Source organism: Lepisma saccharinum, unplaced genomic scaffold (genome assembly GCF_977018435.1).
Source record: "Lepisma saccharinum unplaced genomic scaffold, izLepSacc3.1 HAP1_SCAFFOLD_524, whole genome shotgun sequence".
Lineage (NCBI taxonomy): Eukaryota > Metazoa > Arthropoda > Insecta > Zygentoma > Lepismatidae > Lepisma > Lepisma saccharinum.
Genome location: NW_028143205.1, coordinates 83195 through 101616, shown reverse-complemented (window position 1 = coordinate 101616; position 18422 = coordinate 83195). Strand labels below are relative to the sequence as shown.

Genomic DNA, 18422 nt, shown 5'->3' with positions numbered 1-18422 from the left:
TAGCGTCGTCGCCTTGTAATCAAGGAGTCCCGGGTTCGATACCCGGTGGAGGCACATAGTGGTTCGGATTCCACTTTAAACTGTAGGTCCAGTCCCGATTAGCCTTACAGTGCATAAAGTGGACTTAAAACACCAAATTAACCAAATTATCCAAAGGTTACAGTTATCTCATAATTCAAGAAATATTCTGACCCTGGCATTACTTACTCTTACTCTACCACTCCAACCTACGTCTGTGCTACCCAATTACAGGCACCTATGGAGTTCGTGGGAAGAAGTTCTTCGATTTTGATATGTACGAGAAAGAGCGAACCTGCATCTAATAATTAAAGAGTGGCAAATCCTAATAAGCGTTCTTTTACCTGCCCGCGATATGTTTTGAATCGAATTTTAAGTGTAATTTGCATCTTAAGGTTCACGTTCAATACATTTCCAAATAATATCTATCCCCTCATTAACTTCAAGAGTATCTAAGAAATCCCCTTTGTTAAGGTTTCCTCAGACTCATCATCTCGAAATTCAAGTCCCTGAATAGAAAGAAACCGCGATGAATCCAAAACAACTGACATGTAGTGACGGGTTTTCTCCGATCACCTTTGGTCCTGGGTTCGATACCCAGTGAAGGCACTTTAAACTATAAGTCCAGTCCCGATTAGCCTTACTGTGCATAAAGTGGACTTCAAACGCCAAATCAACCAACCAACCAAATCTTGAATCAACTTTGAATGTCTTTTAATAATTAGCGTTGTCACTAACGACCACGAATAGAATAATTTTCCCGTACTACAGATGATGTCTTGTGCTCCTGAAAATATTCGTGATGTTTTAAAATCATCCACATTCAACACTTTTTCCCAGTTCTTAAGACTGGTTAAAACTTAGGTTAATCTCGGCTATTACAGGACAGAAATGAATGAGAAATCACCTATGCCCAGGTCGGCGCTCGAATCTTGGACGAAGCAAATTAATATTTGTTAATCAAGTTGGTATTATAAGCAGGAAAGTGATATCATGCAGAATACACCACTTCGAAAAGGTGAAAATCGTCATACTCTTATAAATGAACTCTCTTATTATTCGATATCTAATTAACTTCTGTAGGGGGGCCCGGGTGGGGGGGGCGAAGTGTGTGACATGGGGCGTCCCCCTGCCCCCTCTGGCGTCGTCACTGCTTCCAACCCTCTAATAACTTCGCTGCTGATAGCCTCACCTTCGAAATGGAAGCTTGTGTGTCGGCGAATAATACAAAGAACTTGTGTTCACTGTCCCTCTTCCATTCAAAGTCTGCCGTTTTCCTTTTCAGCTTTTCCTGCAAAACTTCCTGTCAGCAAGCAAACCAAATTACAGAATTTTTATTGCCCCTCCCTTGCATCAACTTTCATTCCTACTTTAGGCCTGGATTTATGGCACGTACCCGGTACTGCAGGTCAACCTCGCCCTATGTTTGGTGTTTGCCCCCTGAAGCAACGGTGTCCATTGTTCAAAGCGAAACCTCTGTCAGTGGGGAACGGCGAAAAATAGTCTCGGAATACATCCTGATCGTAAACAAGCTCCCACCACCCTGACATTGCTCTCAGCTTCCCTCTGAAGTTCGATAAAACTACTTTGTGAAATGTGTTTAATAACGAGTGAAAATGTAGACAGTAGATACTACATGTATTTTGCTCATAAACTTGAAGGCTAAATTTACAGAATAAAAAGAACAGCTACAACATTCCTTCATCTGATTTACAGAAAGGCTAATCGGGACTGGACCCACAGTTTAAAGTGGGGTTCAAATCACAATGTGCCTTCACCGGGTATCGAACCCGGGACCCCTTGATTACAAGGCGACGATGCTACCACTGTACCATCGGGGAATCCCCTCATAGAACAAAGTTTCCTTCTACGACGATTATACAGAACTTAGTGCACTTCCTTCATTTGAAATCTATTCTATATCAGCCTCAGTATTTCGTTATTACAATCCAAGGAATAGTATTCTCCTTAAATAAGAAATAAAGAAATAAAAAAAACATTGGAAATAATCTTCAAACGGTCGTAAAAAAATCGAATCCAACCACCTGCAGAATGCCTGAGGGAAACAACAAGAATTTTCTCAACAAAGACATATCCGAAATTTCCATAACATTCTAATAATTTCGCAACCCGTGCAAATAATCATGTGGTAAAATCTTGTCATGGTTCCCTGTAAACCCTAAAATCACCAAATTACTTCTTTCCATATTTCCCGTATTTTCTCCTCCTATTTGGCTCTCAGCTGTTCGGAGTGGGATAATGCAAGATTATTTGTCCCTAATTATCTCCTTCTCTTAGTCTTGCTTATATCTTGGACTCCTTAATAACTTTCCCAACAACTCCTTATCAATTTGTACTGCCATGTTTCCTACAATGCTTTTCCTACTTCCTAATAACAATCACTTCTGTACACCCTTTGATGTAAAAATTAAATAATAAAAATAAACCATATCCGTCGGTCCGTTTATCTTTCCAACCTATAGAGCTGAGACTATTTTTACAAGATAAACCTCGGACGCAGACATTCCACGATCTTTTGGCCCCTCCTTCCACCTTCTCTACCTGCCCTTTACTTGATGTTATTCAGAATTGTATTAGTATCTGGAGTACTATCATAACAAAGTTATTAACCTGGAATATTTTTTTTTAAAAAAATGGGGAGTAACGCTGTGTTTCGAAAGAGTATAGGAAATAAGTTTAGGTATTCATTCATGCCTCTCTCTAGAATAGTCTTCTTATTTTGACTTAATACGCGCTTATAAACGTTTCTAATTGAAATACTTTATTCCAAGCAAACAAGTATTTGCATCTGATTAAAAATTTTGCTTTTATTTTTTCGAGACATTCGAGACGAGACGAGACTTTTCAAAAGCCGTCCCGTCCCGTCTCGTGTCTCGTCTCGAAAACGAGACGAGAAAGGCATTCCGTCTCGTCCCGTCTCGAATTTTAAAAGGCTTGTCCCGTCTCGTGTCTCGTCTCGTTTTCGAGACGAGACACGAGACGAGACACGAGACGAGACGGGACATGTCCCGTCCCGTGAGCAACACTAGTAGTTACAATGGAAGAAGGCTCGGAAATGGCAGGCTTCAGAAGTTAACTCATCCAAATTAAATTAAACAGGTATGTGCTCTCTCTAAATTTAAATCATAGTTCACAAATAATTTGATTAAAAGTTTTAAAAGTATCTGTTTTATTTAATAGCGTATTAATTGGTGCATTCTTCTCCAGCATAGCCATAGGCAGTGACCACACTACGGGGGGGGGGGGCAGGAACGCCCCCCAATTCTCGTTCTACAATTTCTCTCTCTTATCTGCCCCCAGTAAAACGACAAAATAAATAAATGAATGAATGCTCTTTTAGCCAAAATATGCATTTTTGTGTCGTATGTAACGGAATAATAAAAATGATTGCCCCAGGAAAATATGATTTACCCTCCATCTTTACTATTGCCCTGTCACTAGCTACAACATATTTTGATTTCTATTGTTCCCACATATTTATTTTAATTTTAGTATTGTGAATCATATTCCAATGTGTTACCTCACGTAGCCACCCCCTCCCCCCCACACGTACGACTTGAGTTGTAAGTTTTAGACTCTTCTGCTGGACTATTTCATAGGAATGTTTTCCCACTGGAAGCCCCTTTGCAGATCGAGATCCGGGGCTATAGCCTTCCCAAGCCAGCGTCCCCTCCAAATACTCTCTTGGCCTCATGAATGAAAAATATATGTATTTATACGAAATATTAATTTGACTTGGCAGTTTCTCTTTTCGAACAGGAATAAGTTTTAAATTTTAATAGCTTATAAATTTACACTATCAATTTTGAGTAAAGGTTTTGCTTAACCCTAAAAGTACATTTAGAGACTGCAAGGTCAACTCTCGATATTTCAGATATATTAATAATTTTCATCACAACGTCTTGTAATAATTTTTGTTACTTCAATAACCTCCTCGCAAATGTTTCTCGCATATTAAAACATAGATGCCAATTTCTGTTTATTTCCTTGTAATGCTGACCTCCGTGGCGAAGTGGTTAGCACAACGCTTTACGATGTCAAGGACCCCAGGTTCGAATCCCCGCCCGGGCTTGGGTCTACTTTCCTTTCATCAATTTCATCATATCATCACGCATCCTCATCTTTGCGATTAGCCATAATGTGACAGGTAAGCGAAGTAAAATAATCTAAGTCTATTAATCAATTATTTTTTTTAAACTCTTCAATTCTTATTTAGCATGCAACGTTTTTGTTAAAATTATATTACAATTTGTAAAATGACGAAATTCTAAAGGAGAACACGCAACTTTCTTTGTAGCGCATCGGTCAGAAAGTTTCAGTAATATGGATTTTCAAAATACATTTTTTCACATGTACTTTGCCCCTTTTAAAAGTAGCGCGTTTTCAATTATGTTACTAATCATTAAAAGGATGTCTCAATACCATCTTGGAGGATGACAATTATTATTTTCCCCCTCCTAAAAGTAATAATATACTTTCGCTCTCTGAATCTCCCATAAAAATTCTAGGGGCCGTCTGCTTCAGCCGAGCTCACTGCTTCTCCGGTGACGTCACGCGTTCGTGCAAGATCGGCAATCTTCGGATGGCTTTACCTAATCTCTATATTCCTTGGGATAACTCTTTGTTTACATTCAGCAGTAGTACCAGAGCGTAGTACGAAACAGCAGCGTGTTGTCCTGGCTGCTATGGAGGAGAAACGTTTAAATTACGCGATATTTTTAAATATTGCGAATACGATGTGAATTCCAGGAACTCTAACGAAGGTGAAGCTGTGATGAGGAGAAGCATTTAATTATGATAGGCAAAAATAACAGGGAAAACGCAGACGAAACTAATGTATACGCACTGGTTCTTCAAAGCAGTGCTGTATCATCTGCACCTCATGTTGTAACTGGGATTCTCGGAAATGATTTGAAAATAAAGAAATTGAAATTGACCTATACTTGAAAAGCTGGCAGGAGAAAATTGCGAACATATCGTTGCAGTTCTTTCTCGATAATATTCACGATTTCATGACCAGGCTATACTCACTGAAAAAGGACATCGTACTGAATGAAGCAGCAACATTAGTATTTCCATTTTCTTTTTCTAGTTACATTTGACATTAATTCATTCTCAAACTATTTTCATCTTCTCTCTTAATCGACTTGCACCTGTTCCAAATTTCACACATACATAATACATGAATGCATTGGGTAAGACGCTTCATGACTTTTCGAAAAATAAAAAAGTTTTATTTGTAAAGTACAATTTTAAACTTTACTTTCATGGCAATCTCGAAAAATAAAGTGAATAGACTCGTGCATTCTTCGTAATTTCCTTGCCGAATTACAGTGTTATTCCCCATGCCAGTCTTCAGTCAATCAATTACGTTTCCCCTGATTTATTTACAAATTTAATTTTGTTGATTCCACGGGGTGGTAATACATGACAACTTTTCATTTGTTCTGACCCATAAAACGATTTAGAGCACAAAAGAAACTGAACAGTAGACCTTACTCTTTCGCATATTTCCCATGTTTTAAACGACTTCAACACAACGTATCCTACTTAGACTAGTTCCTGAAAGTCCCACCAGATGGCATATCGGTTAATTTTAATCGCGAATTGTCGGAAGTGTCTCAATAGTGCTGTATTCCGTAAATTACCATGTTTTCAATATAATTTTCTTGCCGCCCCCCGTGAAATTCGTGCCTATTGTACGCATGGACGTCCTCAGGATTTTTTCCAGAAAGGGGCAAGGAAGGTATTTTTTTCCAGGGAGACAAACAAGGCACATTCTCTCCAAAAATAGTGTTGTTCCCTAAAAAAAACATTGCTTAAATTTGAATTTATGATGTTCATGTAATAATTAACACATTATATGTGAAATTATATGTGTGAAATACATAATTTTTGGTTGACTTTGATTTTCCAGGGGGGGTCACGGCCCCTCCTTGCCCCCCTTCCGGACGCCCATGATTGTACGAGTGAACAAAAATGAAGTCTCCCATTGTTACGTCTCTTTTATCGCGATTTGAGGAGAGTTCGTGACCAGAAATAGGGTAATAAACAAGCTTTAATTAAAGCATAAACAACACGTGGCCATTTTTAAGGAAGTCCATCAAATTAGCCAGTGAAATATGTTTTATTCATGAACCTTTCCCTGCATTTTGGGACCAGTGCGTCGACTTATCTTGCCTGCGTATGCCTTGACAAGATGAATAATTTATTAGTTCAATAACAGGTGGCGTATGCACACGGTTCTAAGAAAATCTGTAATCCAAGGGGCACTTGGTTTTATCTTGAAGATTCGGTGGGTCACGTGATTTCAATGGCGCACGCACAAATGTTTCACGCACATGGAAGTCGATTAACACTTATGCAAATGATTCTGGTACAGAGTTTTAAAGGTCATTCCGAGGATGCAAGGTCTTGGTCAAGGAACTGATCTGAGCGACTCTGTGGTGGATTCATTCACTGGCATAAAGTGACTTTTTCGGGTATGTATTATCTCGAACTTACAATCAACGGCAGGTAAATTGTCCATCACAATGTTCATTCTTCTCTATTCTACATCCTGAGGTATGTAATTCTGTTGATTCAAATCAGATATTGTCCTTTGTTTATTGACTTTTTAATTTCAATTCATGATCATATTCTGGGAGACTAAATGAAAATGATGGTGGACAATTTGTCCAGTATTTCCTTTACTGTTGGGTGTACACAGTCCTACTTAAGTTATTTCTCGAGCACTGCAAGGCGCAATATTTTGTATTCGATTAATTCTGACTATACTCAACTGGCAGAAAGAACAAAAACTCTTTATCTCTTCATTTTTGTGTGCTCATGGCGTATTAGAGTTTCTCGCCTTACAATTGTTTCTGCCTTCTGCTAGGTTCATTGAAATTGTATTGGTTCAGACGTAGTCTTAGGGTTTAATTGCTTAATTTTAGTCGTTTTATACCCTGTCCCAACTATCTCTGGAGCAGGCGAACGCAAATAGTGACGCGAGACTGCTCCACCAATGAACACGTGAGAGGGAACGGAATTGCGTGGAGGAGAGGTGGGGGATGCGACTGCAATTACCAGCCTTCGCAGCAGCGTGTGCTTCGCTCTGCCCACTCGATTTCCTCCCCTTCTGTGACGCGATGCGCGGCCTTGCTCCAGAGATTTTTGGGACAGGGTATAGGTGTCATGAGGGAACGTGATTGTTATTGATTTATTATCTAATGTTTGTTTTATACGTCACAGTTACTCCTTGTTTATTTGACGAATTAGTTGTCAGTTTTAGGTAGCCACCTCTGTCCCCAGGGTGCGAAATCACTGCAGATTGGTGTGGGGGGGGGGAAGGAGCAGACAGACAGACAGACAGACAGACACCCACACACACCCACACACACACACTATATATATATACGTATATATAATGTCATTAAATATGTATCAATTATTAAATAATCAAATTATATTATAAAATATACAATATAGTATATCAAAATGTATTTGCAAATTGAAGATTTTGATGTACTACTGATGCTATGAACAATGATTTGCGTAAGGGAGGAGGGGCAAAATTAAGACACATTAAGAAGATAATACTTTCCTGTATAAAATTCACATATAGTGCTATTACATGTTTTATTGATATATTTATATACTTTGTGGTTGCTAACGAAAGGCGATGAGAAATGGAGAAGAATTAACTTGTCGGTCTATTTTCTGTGTTCTGGGGATTGCTGGGTTTAGTGTCCTAAGAGATGAGGCTCTTTGTTATCCGTTCTTTTTGTAAACTGTAAACACATTTAAATTTATCTTGATTTAAAGTTCAATAATTTTTATGGGGAAAATAAACTACATTTTGTGCAGTTAAATACTAATTAATCATGTTAAACTGTAAATAGTGTCATTAAACTGTAAATGAACATGGCAGCTGATACTTGGCAAAATATCTTTAAAAAATTGCTAAACTTCAGGTACAAAGACTACAAAAATATTTTAAGTTACAATTATACAGCACATCCAGAATGTTTTATTTTCACTGAACGAAAAATTATTAAAATTATGATATTTTATAATAATTATTATAGTTTCATTAACACACACAACAAACGATTCTATAGCAGATTCATATAAACAGTATCAGAAACGGAAAATGTACATTTACATGTAATTTTTATTTGCTTCATACGGGCGGAAAGAATGCTTAAAAAGTGCTTAACGTCTAAACATTCTTTCCGCATTTGTGTTCAAATATTTTACAAGGCTGTTGACCAGAAAAAGCCTTTCTATAAAAAAGGACCCCCCCCCACACACATATATATAGGTATATATATCTAGTCTGGCAATAAATACTGTTACAAATTTTCGGCTTTGACTGTACATTTGGTAGTCAGGCTCATGAACCATGCTTGTGCTGAAGTTCACTCCTGACCATTGTGTGTTCATCTGTGCAAGAGCAAGCGTGTATCTTCTTCTGCTTAGCATGGAGTGGGGCGAATATGAAAACAGAGTAGCCGTAATTGCTCTGCATATGGTTGAGAAGTCACTCACTGAGATTTTCCAGCCCCTAAAAATCACGAAGATGAGCAAAAGGTTTGTGTGTCAGACAATTCAGAGAATCACTGAGACTGGTAGCATGAAAGATCGCCCAAGAGTTGGTCGACTTCACACCGTATGAACAGCTGCGGCTGTTAAAGCAGTGATCCCTCGCATCAGCCAAAATACCATCCGGAAGCAAGTGATAATGGCACAGGAGCTGAACATTTCACAAAAATCAATGTTCAGGGTACTTAATGAAGACCTTGAAATTGGAGCTTACCGGTGGAGTACTGGAAATTTTCTGACGACACAAGTGAAGAAGCAGAGGGAACTGAAATCGAGACGGCTCCTGCAGCGGTACGTGGCCAAATGGGTATTGCAGGATTATCTTCACTGATAAGAAATTGTTTACCACTGAATAAAGTTTTAACCCCCAAAATGAATGGGCGTATGCTTCAAACTCTCGAGAAGTTGGTGACAGAGTTCCAAAAATTCAGAGATTTTTTTTTAGAAAAAGTGCTTAAAAGCCGTGCGAAATATTCTGCCCCAGCTCATAAGGCAAGGATGACACGACAGTGACTGGAGACCAGTGTACTCGATTTCATCTCAACTTTTGATTGGCCATCTGATAGCCATGATCTCAGTACCTTGAAGTGAACTACAAACTGTGCCCAGAGGTAGAGGGGATTGTCTGGAAGAAGAGGCACCCTATAATTGAAGGTTAAAAGCGCTCCTTGATAGCAGCAGGGGCGGACTTTCCCATCAAGACCATCCGTGCTGCAGTAGATGCCTGGTCAGGGAGACTTCGAGCCTGTGTGAGGGCGAAAAGTGTACATTTTGAAAACTGATTGGTGCTATTTGTGTGTAGTGTAACATACTAAAAGAACATTTAAAAATGTGAAATCATATTCAATTTATTCACAAAATAGTGTATAACAGAATTTATGGCCAGACTAAGTATATATACTCATATATATATAAATGTATGTATGTATGTATGTTGGCGTGTGTTTTAAAAAATAAAAATCAACTTTAAATTAAAAAAATATCATTTATTTTCATCCACCCTGACTCCACACAAACTACTTCATTAGTCTCTTTCTTAGTTGTTTGTGCAAAGGTCCACAAAACACACTTCTTCTTCTATTAAAGGCTATGCTGTTAAATTTCACGAAATCTTGCTTCGTCTAAAGTGAGGTACAGTCTAATTTTATTTCATTATGTCTACTAGGAATTCGGATAATTCTCAATCCGGATATCGGATATTTAATATTCGAATTATCTGGATATTCGGAATATCCGTGTTATTCGGATATAATAATTATCCTGATTTTTGCAGATAGGAAATGAGACATGTCAACATTGACTTGGAAGATATTACAGTTCCGATGAGTACCCCATTAAATTCACAGCCCCGAAAGACAGGAATAAAGCCTGGGTTGAGGAACCACTTGAAACCCGCTGTGGAATATTTTCAAGAATATTCTCAAGTTACCAGCATCCATGGGTTGCAGTTTCTTGGCGAGAACAACCGTCCATTGAAGGAGAGGTAAGTTTCTAAAGACCCTCATGATAAATTCGTAAATATGAATGTGTTTTTGAATGCAAATTTCTAGTATGTAAAGTGAAGATTGAAAGATGTAAAATTCTAAGTACACGCAATGTTCTGCAAATGAAAATGTGTTGATAACTTTACATCTTCTGGATTTCTCGATTGCTTTAGCATTTACTTCTTTTGTGACAAATAAGGCTTTTAAGATTTGGGGGCATTTTTGTCTATCTTTGGTCCAATAAGGTATATTTTTTAGTATTTCAAGTCATTTTTGGCCATTTTCTTAATTCTGAAGATGAAATGTTTTTTAAAAATAAAAAATAGTAGATTTTTCAAGCTGTAATTTAGTGACTTTAAAGTTTAAGAAATTTCCTCTTAACATCACGATTTGAGTCATCTGCGTACGTGGCAATTTCGTTCTATGTACAGTGGTGGCCAAAAGTCTGGAAAATCATCAAAATTTTCAATTATTCATACTTTTTAATTCTCTCACACTTAATACAATTGATGAAATTTTACATTTTATTTTTAAAATGTATACTATAAGATTACTTGAACAAATATAGATACAAATTATCATAATTTCCACACTCTAGTATTTTGTAGCATGTCCTTTGTTTTTTAACACTTCCAATATCCGTTTGGGCATAGAGTGTACCAAGAGTTGACAGTAATCTGACGTAATTTCAGTGACCCATACTTCCTTGATTTTTGTGCCAGGTCATTGTATGACGTTGGGGACTTCTCCGAGACCTTCATCTTTATGATGAACCATGTATTTTCTATGATGTTTAGATCTGGTGAACTGTCTGGCGATGGATGGAGCAACTGGTAGTCGTGCGACGTTAGCCAGGATTTCACTTTCTTAGTACCGTGGCAAGTAACTCCATCTTGTTTAAAATAAGTACACTGATGAATGTCTATAACAGCTGCAAGCTTCTGTTGAAGGATCTGTAGATACACCTCTCCATTTATGGTAGTGTTTCTTGGCATTATCCATAGTGATCCACGTCCTTTTGCGGAAATACAACCCCAGACTATCACTTTTTCTGCTTGCTTCACAGTAGGGACGACATAATGTTGGTCATACCTTTTGTTTTTGGGGCATCTTACATATTTATTACAATGGAAAAACTGACTGAATGTTGATTCATCAGAAAACATCACTGATTCCCAGTCCTCTGCTGTCCAAGGCATGTAACGGCGACAAAATTTTATACGATCAGTGATATTTTTTTGTGATAGTTTCGGCTTCTTTGCTGGAGTGTAGGATTTCAGACCTGCATCAAACAGTCTACGTCTAATGGTTCGGCAACTCGGTTTGTTTGTCTTCTGGAAGGTTTGATCTTATTTTAGCAGAAGTAGTTTTGGGAGATTGTTTGCATAATCTAACGATTGCTGTGTCTGTTCGATCAGACGTAACACGTGGCCTGCCATTTCGTGTGCGAGACTTGAATGAACCGATTCCTTGAATTATATTCAGTGTTTTTTGTGACAGTACTTGGAGCTAACTTGAATTGGGCTGCAATTTCGGATTTCGACTTACCCTCTTGATGCAATATACTGATCTGCAGAGGCGAAGATATAGTACAAGCAATGCAAGCACTGCTTGCATAATTCGAATATCATTTAATGTACTTAATGTTCTAACCGTATTTAGTTTCCATCGCACTCGATTTCGCGAAAAAATGCGGCCGCAAACTCCCCCAGCAGCTCTGTAGCAAGCACCAGCCTCAATGTTTGCAGCTGTTCTGCGGGAAAATAAGGCCTCCGAAGGAGTCACATGGCGAAGCGTGAAATTCTGGTGGAACCCGTCCACAAAGCTTCTACAAAAAGCTGTGCTTTCCGAGCTTGCGTGATTCCCGAAAATTGCCGAGTTCAACCGAAAGCAGAAGGATTCATCTATGGGTACGTTGCCAGCAAAAACTAGTAACGAATATTTGTCTTCATGAACACGTAAACAAGATCGCAAATATAATAATAATTGTTAGTCATAAAATAACTAAAAGAAGTTATTATCACTGTTCTAAATTCCATATATATCATATTATATTACAAATTATTTTAGATTTCGCGAAATGTAAAACGCGTAAAAAAAGTTGACATTGGGAGTTGGGGCAGTGGAATTTCTGCACCCCCGTGAAGAGTTTTCTCAAGGAGGGAGGGAAGATTGGACGGACCTTGGTCCTGCACCCTGCTTCCTGGTCGGTCCAGCTCAAATTACGCCAGAAGTGTTGACCGCTACCAGTGTTTGCAACTGCCAAATTATTTACGCAGTAATTCAAGTGAACTCTTTCACAAATTTTACAATCAATAAATTGACTGCTTTTGAATAAAACTTGGGGTGAAAATAAAGCTATCTGAGAAAGAACTATCTACTGATATTTGTACATGGCATAGAAGTAAATCGTATACATTCTGCATATTATGAGCACAAGAATATGTTTTAATGATTGATTGATTGATTTGTTGTTTTAAGTCCACTTTATGCACAGTAAGGCTAATCGGGACTGGACCTACAGTTTAAAATGGGATCTGAAACACTTGTGCCTCCACCGGGTATCGAACCCGGAACCCCTTGATTACAAGCCGACGACACTACCACTGCGCCATCGGGGAGGCCCGAATATGTTATAAGTTCTATAATTATGACGCAAGTGGTGTTCCCAGGGTATTTTTACGGTCCCCATTTTGTCATCTTTTCCTTCCTTTGACGTTTTTTCTTAGATATACTGGGCCAAAAGGGGGTTATGTCTACCATCCACCCCCCCCTTCGCCCCGGGCACGCCATTGAATGACACTTTATTACTTAAATATTAATGTACATACTCGTTCTGCTGAAATGATTCTGATTCCTCCGCGTAATTTTTATCTCCAAACTGATATATCTTTCCTTTGTGACGGATAAAATTAAGGAAATAGGTTGGTATCACTTTCTGTTGTTTCAGAGATTTTCAAAGTGATCTTGTGTGGATGCTTGCATTTGCATTTGTGGAAAGCGCGTGGGATAGTGTGAGTGTTTGTTGCTTCGTGTTTTGTGCTGTGAATTTATCGGAATGAACGCGTATTTAGGAACGGTTGATGTGAAGTGCGGGTGTATTATTGAGCAATTGAAAATTGCTTCGTTTAGCTCGAGAGAGATAAGTGTTAAAATGAAAATCGTGGAAGGGGGTCGACCAACACCAAGAGTTTGAAATTTATTGTGGTGAGTACAACGTCTATGCATGTGTTTCTTTGCTTTGAAATGAATTTTTTATTGTTTGTGTTTAACTTTTTATTTAGTGTTTAAGTTACTCCAATGCGGTTTTTAGGGTGCCCAAAAATACTAAATTACATCATGCAGCCGTAATCGTACCCAAGATATTGGGCAAGAAGTATAAAGTCTTAGCATAGCAGGTATCAGAGAAAGGAATGCTGAATAAGTAATCAGGCAAAGGCGGGTGATTGACTTGGAAGTCGTATGTGGCATGAGGGTTGGAATTGTCAGGAGGTGTGATCAGTTGGCGAGATTACGAGAGAGAGTAAGGACTACGGATTGTGAGAGAGGAGCAAAGTAGGGAACGACTATTGGACGATGGTGTGTGACAAGAGACAAGTGATAGTTGAGAGGACAAGCTAGGAACAATCTCCATATATTTGTAAGGCAAGTAATATCCTTTCCTTAACCAATCCATATCGGTTCAGTCATGGAGAGTATAAAACCCATATTTAATCTAAGCTAATTTCTATCGCCATTCCTTTAAAAGGTAACCTCTTGCATTTATCACTTTAGGCCAAGCGAGTGATAACCATCTGAGAGATGAATGAGGAATAGCTACATCACCCAATTAAATCTAGAGGTTCTTGGTTCGATCCCAAACGCAGCATGGGAGTTGCGTTACGTGGTGGAGTCTGCTTAGGGCTTCTCATCAATGTTTTTGCAAATGTGATGAGAAAACACTGCAGTACGTGAAATACTGCGATTTTCATCTATTTCATTCCGAAATATGATGAAAATAATAGAGCCTTCTAGCTTTTATAATTATGTACGTGCGATATGGCGCCGGAATTTTCACTTGTTAGCGGTTCACGTTGTGTTAATAATCAATTATTACCAAATATCAAGAAAAGAAAGCAAAAGGTAGGCCTAGCAATATGCTACGCGGTAAGGCGCAAATAAATAAGAGTAGAGTTTTAACTAGGTTATTCGGCGATTGGCTTGTGAAAAGATGAGAATTAACATTAGGATGTTGCATAAAGGTTGGTTAAATATTTTAAAGTTGTGTTCGGTACTGTCGTCACTCTGTTACGCGATTGTTGAACCTAACTTATCAAATTTCCGGGAGAGTAAACAATTGAATTGCTGATAATGTCCTGTGAAAGCCACGGGGGGATGAGAAAAGAAAACAAGCAACTTAGTGCTAATTTTAAGCTAATCAAGCATTTTTCCTGCGCATAGGCTAATCATAGAATCATGGCGCAATCTAGATTTATCCACCCCAACATTCTCGAAACTATCCAGTTTCAAGGTAACATTCACGAGGATGTATTAAAATTCATTGACAAATTTGAAAGTTTAGCTATTCTTAATGAGTGGAATGACTTAAAGAAAAGGCAATTGCTACCGGCATTTTTGGCTGATTCAGCATTGGAATGGTTCAATACTTGGAGTCGAACTCAGGAAGCACAGGATATAGATTTTGTAACTTTAAAAACTAAAATTGTGGAAGAATTTACGGAACCGGGGGATACTTTTCAATTAGAAGAACAAATCAGATTACGCTTCCATCAGGAAAATGAACCTGTTTCAAAATATGTGAGAGAAAAACAGTTATTGTTATTAAAATTCGATCCTGCTATGGACATTAGTGAGCAAATTAAGCAAATAAGCGGTGGTTTACAACCTAACTTTATGAAAGAAGTTTATAACAGGGAATATGATTCAGTGCATGAGATGTTACGAGACCTGAAAAATGTTGAACAATTCAAATATCTTGTGCAAAAACGTAAAATTCTAGAAACTGAATGTGAGACAATGAAATCTCTGTCGTGTTCTGAATCGAGTCGAGCATACATGCCGACTCAGCAAGCTATCCCGTTGCAGCGCACGGTCAATGGTCATGTTGACATAACATATTCACAGGCTAATCGGGAAATCGAGGAAAGATTAAATGCACTGCAACAAGACCTTGATCAATTACAGTCGAACATGGGACTCCAGTCTCATGAGTCAGATTTAGTTTCGCAATTTCAGAATCTTGAGGCTAAAGTAAATGCACTTGCAGAACATCGGAAAAAACATTCATTCACTGAGTCATCATTCTCATATCCAGTTAGAGAATATGAACATAGAGACAGAAACAGGAGAACCTATTATCATAATTTACTGCTGGACAAAGAAAACCGGACACCTTAATATTTTGACATCTGAATTGCAATGACAGCTCACAGGTATATTACAGAATGTTTGGCAGATCATGTAGTACCATATGCACCATTCATAAGCTCGGACTTTGTTTATGCATTCGTACTTAATCCAGTTTCTGCAACATTTAGTTAGCCTTCGAATCAGAGCTTTTATCTATCGACCCATTGCGTTATCACAAAAAATGCAAGTGTCCGGTTTATTTTGTCCAGCAGTGTAGTAATCATAGAGCTCAGAATAGAAATACATGGCATAATAACCACAATGATAATCTCGACACACAGTCGCAACGTTCGCATAGGGGGCGATGGCGCAATGGCGGTAACCCTCGATTTCAGCGTTCGTATTTTTCATCTTCATCGCCGCCAACATTTTTGGAGCAACAACAGGGACGCGAAGATCCAAATAACCATACTAATCAGGTTGTAAATACAAATCATTCTACTTTTCGTCAGAACAGAAGCAATTTTAAACGGGTAAGACCTGCATATGACGGGGACCTAGGTGTAGGACCTACGGGGAAAACTCTAACGGTCTCTACTTTTCCTTCTGAAGATCTGATTTACATCAATGTGAAAGTAGATGGGGAAATTCGACAGTTCATCCTGGATAGTGGAAGTCAAATTTCGGTAACTGGAGATAAGAACATACCAGTCAATGCCAAGCGATTTAATATAAATACTGCGATTAGAGGGGTCACTAATAGTCAACTGACGGTTAAGGAAATTGTGTTACTACCATTTTCTATACATAACCAAACATTTGTTCATCCATTTAGAATCGTTAAGGATTTTAATCAAGTTACTATATTAGGAAATGATTTCTTGAAGGGACAAAAGGCTAAGTTAGATTTTGAGGAAAATAAGCTTACATTGCATAGATTTGGCACACCTCCTAGAAACCAAATTAAAAATGAGAATAAGAAAGCTTTTGACGTGTCAATCAAAGTTTCCCATTTGTTACAGCATGTTTTGCAACCAGAATTTGTAGCTGCTCAAAAGATAAAAGTGAAACCCAGGACACATTTGTGCATTCCATTGAAATTGGCTAATTCATATGACAAAGATAGGACACTCTTGGAACCGGACCTACAGTTTCAAGAGAAAACGGGATTGATGGTTGCCAGAGCAATTATTAATCCGGATTCGAATCTCATTTGGATCACAAATCCTTTAAATTATAATGTTACAATTAAGAAAGGCACTATTATCGGGAAAGCTGAAACATGGGATAGGCCAATCATGAGTAACAATAATGATGAGAATGAGGATGAAATTGGTGAACAGGCACAGGTTTTTGCGACGGAAGAGTCAGGGAACGTCAGTGACACACGGGCGGACCCTAGTCGGTTTGATGTGAATCCGAATTTAGAACCCCAGCAAAAAGAGCAACTTTTGGCTGTTTTAATGAAATATCCACATGTTTTTGCGTGGTCAAAGGATGATATAGGTAGAGCCACGAATTATAAACATAGAATTCAACTAAAAGATGACACAGAATTTCACTTAAAATCCTACCCGATTCCAGTTCACCTTCGTGATGAAATTAAAGATCAGATTGAGACTTTATTAAAGCAAGGTGTTATTTCTCCTACAAAATCACCCTTTAACTCTCCAGTTATCCTTGTAAAGAAGGCAAAGGGGGGTTATAGATTATGCCATGATTATCGCAGATTGAATGTTTCGTCTGTATTTGACGCTCTGGGTGTGAATAACATCAATGAAATATTATACAATATGGGGGGCAAGAAATACTACTGTACGGCGGACTTGAAGAGCGGATTCTTTAATATTCCTCTCACCGAGGACAGTAAGAAATATACAGCATTTACAATACCAGGAATGTCACAGTATCAAATGAACGTCGTGCCACAGGGCCACGTCAGTTCATCAAGTGCGATGACTCTTTGCATTCACCTTGCTTGCTCAAATTTGGATCCCAATCACTTTGCCCATTATGTGGACGATTTATTTTGCTTCGGAAATACCTTTGAACTCTGGAGAAAATGTTACAATGTTTACAGGCCGCGGGATTGAAGCTTGCAATAGAAAAATGTCACTTCGGCTACACCGAGATTATTGCTTTAGGACATAAAATTTCAAAATTTGGCTATCGGATCAATGACAAAATCATTGATTCTATCAAGAAATATAAGACACCGACAACTGTGAAACAAGTTCGCACATTTCTCGGATTAACATCTTATGTCAGGAAGTTTTTAAAATCATATTCCGAGATGGCACTTCCCTTGCAAAAATTGATAGGAAAAAAGAAGAAATTTCTCTGGGGGGAAGAACAGCAAACTGCGTTTGAGAGGTTGAAAGAGGCTTTACTTACAGCTCCTGTATTAATGGCATATGATCCATCCAAAGAAGTAAGGGTATATACGGATGCAAGCAGTAAGGCTATTGGCGCGGTGATTTTACAACCGAATGCGAACGGTGATTTTCAGCCTATTTCCTACTGCAGTAGAGTTTTAAAAGACCATGAAACTCGACTTTCAACCATCGAGCAAGAATTGTTGGCAATCATATACGCATTTAAGTCATTCAGATTCTTTTTACTTGGGAGACATTTCGAATTATTTACCGACAACCAAGCAATCACATTCATTCGCTCCTCAACGCAACTTTCAAACAAATTATTTAGATGGTACACGTTGATGGCCGAGTTCGATTTTACGCCAATTCACTGCAAAACTACACAAAATATGGCGGATGCTATCAGCAGAGAAACAGAACATGATCCACAGGGAGAAGACGAGGAGCTTCCAGAGCCACGTACATTGTTATTGTTAGATGAGACAATTGATGTTGCTATACACCAACGAGAGGATTCTTTTTTTGGACATATCATCAATATTTTGGAAGGAAAAGAAGACGAGGGGGGCAACAACCCACCCAACCC

General features: G+C 38.4%; 1 protein-coding gene across 1 annotated transcript in view; it reads left to right on the top strand.

The window, feature by feature from the left end:
- Nucleotides 1–6447: 6447 nt before the first annotated feature.
- The window catches only part of LOC145982992 (pickpocket protein 28-like), a 40870-nt gene continuing 28895 nt past the window's right edge, over nt 6448–18422 (top strand). Inside the window, exons 1-2 of the mRNA XM_083116276.1 lie at nt 6448–6521; nt 9899–10108. Coding sequence (XP_082972402.1) covers nt 9906–10108 — 203 coding nt within the window. The 5' untranslated portion in view covers nt 6448–6521; nt 9899–9905. The remainder of the gene's footprint in view (nt 6522–9898; nt 10109–18422) is intronic.